Source organism: Myotis daubentonii, chromosome 13 (assembly GCF_963259705.1).
Source record: "Myotis daubentonii chromosome 13, mMyoDau2.1, whole genome shotgun sequence".
Classification (NCBI taxonomy): Eukaryota; Metazoa; Chordata; class Mammalia; order Chiroptera; family Vespertilionidae; genus Myotis; species Myotis daubentonii.
In genome coordinates, this window is record NC_081852.1 from 54577112 (window position 1) to 54587619 (window position 10508).

The 10508-nt window shown below is 44.1% G+C and overlaps 1 protein-coding gene across 4 annotated transcripts in view; it reads right to left on the reverse strand.

Moving 5' to 3' along the window:
• The window catches only part of NRAP (nebulin related anchoring protein), a 67268-nt gene extending 60214 nt beyond the window's left edge, over positions 1 to 7054 (reverse strand). For 2 of the 4 annotated variants that reach the window (XM_059661459.1, XM_059661458.1), the window contains exons 1-4: positions 6020 to 7052; positions 5602 to 5696; positions 4933 to 5020; positions 546 to 650 (exon numbers count right to left, since the gene is read on the reverse strand). In XM_059661459.1, the coding sequence (XP_059517442.1) occupies positions 546 to 650; positions 4933 to 5020; positions 5602 to 5696; positions 6020 to 6091 (360 nt within the window). In that variant the 5' untranslated portion in view covers positions 6092 to 7052. Of the gene's footprint in view, positions 1 to 545; positions 651 to 4932; positions 5021 to 5601; positions 5697 to 6019 lie in introns of all 4 variants that reach the window. The other 2 variants (XM_059661456.1, XM_059661457.1) reach the window with 2 other exon arrangements.
• Positions 7055 to 10508: the final 3454 nt, after the last annotated feature.

A 10508-nucleotide genomic window follows, 5' to 3' on the forward strand; every position in this document is an offset into this window, starting at 1 on the left:
CCCCACCCTCCCTGCAATGCTCACAACACATCGTCAATATCAGAGAGAAGTTCTCTAAAAACTACACTCTCCTATTGGCATATGGCAGGTCTCAGCTAAGCAAAATGTTCATTTTTATCAAACTAAAAAAATAACCTAATGTCCTAAGCCAGTGGTTGGCAAACTGCGGCTCGAGAGCCACATGCAGCTCTTTGGCCCCTTGAGTGTGGCTCTTCCACAAAATACCAACTTCTGCGCATGGGCCATGAAGTTTAAATCGCACTGTACGTGCGCGCCCGCACGTGGTATTTTGTGGAACAGCCACACTCAAGGGGCCAAAGAGCCGCATGTGGCTCGCAAGCCACAGTTTGCCGACCACTGTCCTAAGCAATCGACTTTCTGCGATTCACTTACATCATAGAAGAGTTCTAAAGGTAATTGGACAGTTGGATGTACAAACTGGATAAGAGAAGCCTCACTGAATTTGTCTAGCAGTAATAATGAGAATGCATTTCATTTGCACAGGGTGTCAATCTTTTCTGTTTCCAAACCCATTCATAACTCACCTCGTTCACCAATGGTCGCCCATTAGATGTGGTCGCCCCATCCTTGGATTCCATGTCCCACTGAAACACCGATTTAAACCTTCCACCATCGTCTGGCTCATCAACCTACCAATGAAGATGTTGTCAGTAACGTTTTCATCAGAAAAAAAAGAAAAGAAAAGAAATAATCTGCAGCTGAATTGGGAGGATTTTCCTAAGTCTCAACTGCACAGCATCACTGCACCACAACACACTGTGCTGTCAGTCTCCTCGTGGTTTCAGCTGTTCCACCAGATGGGCAGCATGCATAGAGCACCTGCTGTGTGCAAAGTTCACTTCAGTGGTGCAATTACAAGGACTTAAAGTCTCCATGAGCTTATCACACAACGAGAATTCAGGTTAAATGAACCTCAGAAAACACTACACATTAGAGTAGCAATTCTTAACTTTAGTTTGTGCAACAGTTACCCAGGGAGCTTGTAAAAATGCTGGCTCCCCAGATTCAAGTAGGTGTTCTCTCATGTTTTATAATTTTACCTTTAGCATCTGGATCCATAACACATCTTTAGTTAATCTTTGTGTATAAATGTGAGGTAGGAATCAAGGTTCCTTTTTTTCCATGCAAATATCCAATCCCTCCCTCACCATTTATTTAAAGATCATTCTTGCTACATGGAATGGCAGTGGTGCCTGTGTTGTAATTCGAGTGACCATATATGAGAAGTTCTATTTCCGGACCTTGGATTATATGCTACTGGTCTATTTGTTCTTATGACATTACGACACTGAGTTAATTACTACTACTTTTGTTGTAAGTCTTGAAATCTGGTAACCTAAGTCCTGCAATTTTGTTTTTCATGATTTCTTGGCCATTCTAGAATTTCTGCATGTTCATATCAATTTTAAAACTAGTTAATAAATTTCCATGAACAAAACCTAAGATTTGGGGATTGCATTGAATGTATAGATCAATTTGGGAGTATGACATATCAACAATATCTTTGTGACCATGAAATAGGCAAAGATTTCTTAAAGAAAACATAAAAAGGACTAGCCATAAAAGAAAAAATCCAAAGATTTTAGGTCTAATAACATAATTTATGAGGTTTAAAGTGGGGCCCAAAAACCTGCAATATTAACAAGCTAAATTTTAAACCATTGATTTTATAGATGAGAAAGGTCTGGGAAAAGAAGTGAACTCACTAAAATTTTTCAGTGAGGCCCTAACCGGTTTAGCTCAGCAGATAAGAGCGTCGGCCTGCGGACTTAAGGGTCCCAGGTCCGATTCCGGTCAAGGGCATGTACCTTGGTTGCGGGCACATCCCCAGTGGGGAGTGTGCAGGAGGCAGCTGATCAATGTTTCGCTCTCATCAATGTTTCTAACTCTCTATCCTTCTCCCTTCCTCTCTGTAAAAATCAATAAAATACATTTAAAAAAAAATTTTTTTTTTCAGTGGGTCGTCAGAGCCAGATGTAGAACCCAGGGATTCTAGTTCCTCATCAAGGCACTTCCCATCACTGACTTTCTAGGCTAGATAATGCAGCTCCAATACGTATATTTTTAAATATATAAATTGAGAGGTTTTACATGCTTTTCCCCTTGGAGTTAGGAAGCTACCATGAACACTACATAACGAAGGCAGCGTTTCTTATGCATTGTAGGATATTCAGCAGCATAGCTGATCTCTGTCCACCAGATGTCCTCCTCCCAGTTGTGATCATCAAAAAAGACATTATCAAATGTCCCCTGGAGAGCCACTGGCTTAAGGAATCATAACCACATCTTTGTGGTCCCCCTCCCACAGCACAAATCCCAGACTGAGGAGTGTCTGTCCCCAGAGACCTTCCACAAGATTCAGGATTATTGTGAGGAAGCAGGAAGAAGTGGGGGGGGGGGGGCTACATGCTATTAGCGGGGTAAGGAAGATCTAAGGCAGTGATGGCAAACCTTTTGAGCTTGGCGTGTCAGCATTTTGAAAAACCCTAACTTAACTCTGGTGCCGTGTCACATATAGAAATTGTTTGATATTTGCAACCATAGTAAAACAAAGATTTACATTTTTTATATTTATTTTATATATTTAAATGCCATTTAACAAAGAAAAATCAACCAAAAAAATGAGTTCGCGTGTCACCTCTGACACACGTGTCATAGGTTCGCCATCACTGCTCTAAGGGCTAATGCCGGGAGCCGGTCTATCCTTGCTGTTTCAAGGGACCTGGCATATATGGCATACTGTTCTTAAAATGTTTGCTCACCTTCTTGGCACTATGTGTTTTAACCAAGGTCTCCTCTCTGAGAAAGGTTGTTTCCCCAGGTAGGGATTTTCCCCTGAAGTTAGGGAGGGAATAAAACCCCTCAACTAAGTGCCAGGCGGGTAATTAATCACTTTAACTACGAACAATCATGCTTAAGCTACATAATCTTTACTCCCTGGAATGGAGATAAGAAACGCCCTAACCTTTGTAATAGAGATTGATAGGATTGAATGAACTGGTATAAATACAGATGTAACAAGACAGCAAGTCACAGGGCTTGGAAGACAGGACCAAGAGAGACAGAGCCTAGGCACAGAACCGACACAGAACGTTCTCTAGAGACAGAAGAACTTCGCTGGAGAGAGCATGCCGGAGGATCCTGGACAGGGACTGGCTTCGGAGCCTGGAGGCGGAGCCTGGCGAGAGAGCATGGCAGGGGATCCTGGACTGAACCTGACTGCGGAGATTGGCAGGAGAGCCTGACTAGAACCTGGTGACTGAACCTGACTGGAGAACCTGGACAGAACCTCTCTGGAGATCCAGACCAGAACTTGGCTGGAGATCCTGGCTAGAGATCCTGGCTAGGCTGCTGATCAACTGAACGCTGTCTCCGTGTCATTCCTTCTTCGCCGACTCCGTCTACGCCTTTGGGAACCCCTGGACCAGCTGGGGTTGGACCCCGGCAGGCTAACGTTCATTCTCTGGATAGAAAAGAACCTAGATGTTTCATTCTTCTACAACTTCTACCAAACAGGGAATTCTGTCTTAGTAATTACTTACTTATTTTTAAAATAATCATGTAGGTGCCCTTAGACCTCAAGAGATGAAAACAAAATCCTGAAAGAATTAGCCTTCTCAGTAATCTAAGATTGCTTGTGACTTCTTAAGTCTCGTGAATCCTCAGAAACCAATGATAAATGAACAACAATCTGAGCCTCCATTCCCTCTCCAGTAGAATAGAATAACAATAGCATTTAATTTATTGGACTACAATGTACATTAAATGAATTAAGCAAAAAAAATGTACAGTAAGTGCTATATAAGCTTGTTAAAAAAAAAACAAGTTGAAAGTAGTGCAAAGTACTTAGCAAAATAGGCAATCTTGACGGTATATATAGCGAGCCACGTGATAAGGCTAAGGCTGATCTAATACACATTTTTTTGAGAGGAGTATGGCCTGAGCAGTCAGGAGTCAGTAGGAAATGAGGTAACATTAGGAAGATTTCTAGAGCACCTTCCATCCAATGTGTAATTTTCTAATTTTAGAAAGCTACTAGCTCTACCCCAAAGAACTTCTTGTGGGGCATGGGGAGGTTGGGAGGAGAAGTTAAATGATTCATCATTGTAATAAATTCAAGTGTTCAATCAACAGCTGGTTATTTGACAAAACTCCACTGTTGGTTTTTTCAAAAGAGGCTGGTTGATCAACGTGGCCTCCTTGTCCACCCAAATATCACTTCTAAATAAAAATATCTTTGACCTACTGCTACCCCAAGGGGAAAGAGAGGCTGCAAATAATCTTAAGCACTACTGAATTAGGAGAGATTTGAAATGGTCATACTAGAGCAGGGGTCCTCAAACTTTTTAAACAGGGGGCCAGTTTATTGTCCCTCAGGCCGTTGGAGGGCCGGACTACAGTTTTTTAAAAAAACTATGAACGAATTCCTATGCACACTGCACATATCTTATTTTGAAGTAAAAAAACAAAACAGGAACAAATACAATATTTGTATTTGCATGTGGCCCGCGGGGACCCCTGTACTAGAGGTTTTTAATTTACCTATACCAAAAGAATTATGGGGGAAACAAAGGAAAGGCTTTTGTAACATTTTCTAACTATAAAAACGTTGTTTTATGTATCAGGCTCCTGGTATATACAGGACCTATTGTATAAACTGTCATCAATGTGTCCAAAGCTGGCAGACCAGAGAGATTACTCTGGATACAAGCACCTCAGATATTCAAGCACGATTACCCTGGGCCCCTATACTGTGATAGGACCAATAGCAACATTTGTCACCTACATGCGTGTGTATGTGGAGAAAATGGGCAAGTTCACATTTAGATACATACTTGAAAACTTAATAGGCGTCTGAGCTAAGAAACTTTCTTTAAAGGCTGTTTTGAAATTCAAAAGTAAGTAACTTACCCCATGAAGGTCTCCTGGAGACTTCCTCCTGTTTACATTTAATGGAGTCTGATAGACACTCGTGAAAGTGTTGATCTTTGGGTTGTGACTACAAAAAACGGGTGTAAAGCCAAATTAGAAATGTACTTTCTCCAAGATGATTGAGTGACTTATCTCAAAGGCACAGTCGTTTTTAAAAATTAATAAATAGAAAACAATAATTCATGATTTTCCAGACAATAGGTCTTAAAGACAATAAATAAATTTAAAAAAAATTCAATATATGTAACTTAAAGACCAAATGTAACTGGAAATGATCACTTAAAAACTTTCTGAACAAATACAAAAAGATTCCAAAATTATTTAAAAGAAAAACTGTTAAAACTCTATATGCATATACTGTATCATGGCAATTATATTGTTTTGGACAATATTTAATAGTTTGACATGGGTTTATAGAGGGTAGATTTTATCTTTTACTTATAAGAAGAAATATGAAACTTTCAACTTTTTATATACTGCATAAAATCCTGCCTTAGGGTTCATCAGCGATTGTAAGTAAAAACCTTTGAGAAGACATTTCTTGGATTTACCCCTGGGGTGCGTGATTTTGAATCTCTGATTGGCTACTTGTTAAAAAATAAACAAACAAAACTCAGGAGGTGTTGGGGAGGGCCATCGAACACTTACGCATGACAGTATGGCTTTTTCTGGTGACTCACAAAGTTATTAACCGACAGCATCATCTTGCAAACTTCACAGTGAAAACATGCTTTATGCCATATCTAGAAATCATACAGAAAAGATTTACCAAAATTGCCCTTTTTTTTTTTCAGACTCAGGATTCTTACATATTTCAGGGTTAGAAAAAAAAAAAGAGCTTTGGGCATAAAACGGTGATTTAAAAACACGCAGCTACAGTATGTTATATAAATGAGTGACATTTTTTGAGACAATATAGAAGACATAGCTAGAACTGGGTAGAACTGCAAAAGGGTGAGAAATACATCTTTTTCGGGTGGTTCAAAAGAATCCACATGTCCCTACGTGAGAAGATAAATTTCCCACGTTTGTGATTCCTGCCAAAGGCCAAGCAACGTCTACTGACCTGATCTAGGCAGCTGATCTTCTCAGCGGGGTACACTCCATAGCCACATCTCGAGCAAGCCTGCACATTCATCCTGACTTCCCAGGGGAGGCGACAGCGGCAGGTGACAGGCAAGGAGTCCAAGGAGAAGCCTCAGTCTAGTCGTTCAAGTCTCGCAAATCCCGACCCCTCTTCAACTCTGGGCCACCTTGATTGTTCAGAACCCAGCTTCCACTTTCCTTTGCTGACCTTCGAGTTCGAAGTCAGCAGCTGGACGGCTTTTAAAGCTGCCACTTACTCAGGGGGCTATTTTGGCCACGCGCTCAACACGCATGCGTCTGGGAAGCGAGGTAGAGGTATTTCTAGCCGACATGCTTCTCTAAATAGAAAAGTGAACTCACAACAGCATCATGTTTGTGTGGATGGCCAAATCCTGGGGTATGAGTAGGCAGCATGGAGTCGTTTCTCACTAGCTGTGATCATAGCCCAAGAAAAGAACCCCAGGGAAAACCACACACGCTCCCCCGGTGATCAAATTAGAAAGGCTTGCTCTGTGAACAGGGTGACTAAAGCAGAAAGGGCAGCTCCCCAAAATATAGGAAATAAAACAGGACTGATCCACGCCACGGTAGGGGTAAAAGCCATATGTGAATCTTAGCTTTATGTATGAAAAATATTGGCAACTGGAAAGGGATTAAAATAAGAACAAATGAGAACGATCAGTGCTTTGGCCTCTGTATGTTACTGTTCCAAAAAGGCCCGTTTATTTCCTCACCCCCAGGCCTGAAGAGAAGCAGCTTGAAGGAAAACTTTCTCTCCCTGGCTTTGTGAAGCCCCTCATTGCCCCTAAACGTTACCCCAAAATGGACCTTCCAGAAACAGTTTAGAAAAGATGGCACCTTGCCCAGCTGGAGTGGCTCAGTGGTTGACAGTGGGCCCATGAAACAGGAGGTCATGGTTCGATTCCTGGTCAGGGCACATGCCTGGGTTGTGGGCTCGATCCCCAGGACGCATCCAAGCAATGATTCTCTCTCACCATTGATGTTTCTATCTCTCTCTCTCTCTCCCTCTCCCTTCCTCTCTGAAAATCAAATAAATATATATATTTTTTTAAAAAGAAAAAAAGATGGCGCCCAACCTGATATAACCTTACCCTGTTTTAAATTCTACATAGCAGTTGCCACCACCTGACATCTTAAATACTGTGCCTCCACTTTTAAAAACCTATCTCCTTTCATCAAAACAGGATACTTGGTCCTTGTTGTCATTTCCTATCCTGTGCCCAGAACAAGGACTGACATGGAAAAGGTACTCAGTACCTCTTCAAGGAATCAATGACATAAACATGACACTCTCACCAAAATGCCTATAGGGGCCAGAGGTGAAGTCATATGTTATGGTAGGAACCTTTCCAAATGGGAGGGCACACACCCCAGCCAACTTGTCATGAGTATCCAACATGGCTAATATTCTGATCTTTCCAGAGAAGCCAGATTATACATGAAATTCCCTGTTTTGTAAAACACTGGGAACAAAACAGTACAACAGGGCCATGGGCAGTATTTGGCTGGCAGTCTACCAATTAGTGACCAGTTGGCCAAAACGTTCGGAGATTATGATGATGGGGGATCTGCAGGTGGAGGAAAGTCAACAGCACTTCTGTTGGGAGAGCCAGCAGGGAGGAGGAGGCTGCAAAGCAAGTGAAGAGGATTAGCATCACACACACTAAGGAGAGGGTGCAGCTGGAGGCTCCCCATAGTAGATAGTGGGGCTCCGCGCGCTCTCAGGGGGAGGGAAGGGGACTCTCAGTAGGGGCTCCGGGCTCAGGAAGGCTCCCATGCTGAAATGTGATACATACAGGGCAGCCTGGGCGAACAGGAACAGCAAAGACAAAGAACAAAAGACCTGAAGGCTCCCGGAATGTTCTGCTCTGCTGGGGTCCTGCCCCAGCGGGTCCAGGGGTCCCCAAAGGCGTAGACGGAGTCGGCGAAGAAGGAAGGACACGGAGACAGTGTTCAGTTGATCAGCAGCCTAGCCAGGATCTCTAGCCCAGATCTCCAGCCAAGTTCTGGTCTGGAACTCCAGAGAGGTTCTGCTTAGGATCTCCAGTCAGGTTCTGTCACCAGGTTCTCCAGTCAGGTTCAGTCACCAGGTTCTAGTCAGGCTCTCCTGCCAATCTCCACAGTCAGGTTCAGTCCAGGATCCCCTGCCATGCTCTCTTGCCAGGCTCCGCCTCCAGGCTCCGAGGCCAGTCCCTGTCCAGGATCCTCCAGCATGCTCTCTCCAGCGAAGTTCTTCTGTCTCTAGTTCTGTGTTCTAAATTCTGTCTCTTTCTGTCTTGTTACATCTGTATTTATACCAGTTGATTCAATCCTATCAATCTCTATTACAAAGGTTAGGGCGTTTCTTATCTCCATTCCAGGGAGTAAAGATTATGTAGCTTAAGTATGATTGTTCGTAGTTAAAGTGATTAATTACCCGCCTGGCACTTAGTTGAGGGGTTTTATTCCCTCCCTAACTTCAGGGGAAAATCCCTACCTGGGGGAACAACCTTTCTTGGAGAGGTGACCTTGGTTAAAACACAGCGCCAAGAAGGTGAGCAAACATATTAAGAACCGTATGCCATATATGCCAGGTCCCTTGAAACAGCAAGCATGGACCGGCTCCCGGCACTGCTCTGTGCCGAATCTCTCGAGCCTTACCTCGGAAGTGGGCTGGAAGCCCCAGTGACCACCAAGAAAGAACTCTGTCCCAACCCAGGGGGTGCGGGGGCGTGGATGAGGAACCACAGTCAGTTCATCTCGAGAAAAAGCTACTTTCTCTCTGCCTGTGGTTGTGGTTGGTGGTTCTCCATAGCAGCTACAAGTCCTCGGCACCCTGTGAAAACCAGAAGTGCCAACATGAAAAACGTTAGATGTGACTTACGCCACCCCTTATGTTTTTAAAAGGCACTTATTAGATATTAGACTCTGTGAGGAGAAATAACGCCCACCAACTGGAAATGGGACAGTTTAAGGCAGTCGTCGGCAAACTGCGGCTCGGCAAACCGTGGCTCGCGAGCCACATGCGGCTCTTTGGCCCCTTGAGTGTGGCTCTTCCACAAAATACCTACTTCTGCGCATGGGCCACAAAGTTTCAATCGCAGTGTACGTGCGCGCCCGCACCTGGTATTTTGTGGAAGAGCCACACTCAAGGGGCCAAAGAGCCGCATGTGGCTCGAGAGCCGCGGTTTGCCGACCACGGGTTTAAGGAACCAGAGTGAACACTCATTGCTGGGGTAAGGTACACACAGCCCTCACCTTCTGGACAGACATGGCTCTCGGCCCTACCCCCCACCCCCGTGTCCATCCCACTCTCTCACATCTGGAGCCCCTCCGTCATCGCCGTGATGGTCAGGCCATGGGAGCCTTCACCAAGGAGCACACGAGCTCCATCGGCCGTCAGGATTGGTTCAAACATTTGTCTTAGCCTGGGTTCCTCAGAAAACAGAACCTGAGGCAAGGGCTTAAGTATAAGGACCTTATTCAGAAGTGTCCCGAGGATCAGGAGCAAGGGGCAGGAAATGGAGGGAGAAGAGTCAATATGAGGGTTTGTTCTCAAAGCAGCCACCGCTTGCTATGAAGTGCATTGGCTCGCTTGATCTCCATCTTCCAAGGGGCCAGCTGAGCAACTACAATTCAAGAACATCCACTAGAGCAGTGGTTCTCCACCTTGGCTGCACAGTAGAATCACCTGGGAATCTTTTTAAAATCCTGATGTCTGGGCCTCATCCTCCGGAAATTCTGTTCCTTTGTTACTAATGTTGTGGCCTCACCCCATAACAAAGAAACAGAATTTCCGGTGGATGAAGCCCAGACATCAGGATTTTAAAAAGATTCCCAGGTGATTCTAATGTGCAGCCAAGGTTGAGAACCACTGCGCTAGAAAATAGGAGATTTCTCTGTTGGCCTCTGTCTCCCATTGGTGGAAGCTCTGCCCCATTGGGAGTTGACTCTCTTACACGTCCATGCCATGTCTGTGTCCATGGAGCCCCAAAGGATTTTCACATAAGTTAATAACTTACAATTATTCCTCTACACTTGCCTGGGACCAGTCCTTCTTAAGCCAAGAAAGTGTCCTTACCTGGTGGGATTTTAGAGACAAGATTCAAGTCTCGGGCCCAGAGGCAAGCAAGCAAACCACAAGGCAAGGTGAGGTTCTTACCTGATGTCACACCATGAAAGGTTTCACTCCTTTCACTCAAGGTGTGGATAGTTCTTTAAAAGCAAGGATCTCTACTATGAATACAACGAATTTCTTCTCACATAGTTACACCTCAGGGTGATTGAGTTAATCAGCTGCTCCCTTGAGGAGTGAAAAAGCCGTGTGTGTGTGTGTGTGTGTGTGTGTGTGTGTGTGTGTGTGAGAGAGAGAGAGAGAGAGAGAGAGTGATGGGGGTTGTGGGGTTAGGAGTGGAGGGGAATTTGTGGAAGTGCAGTTTCCCAGTTTAGACTAACAAACTGCTACAAAC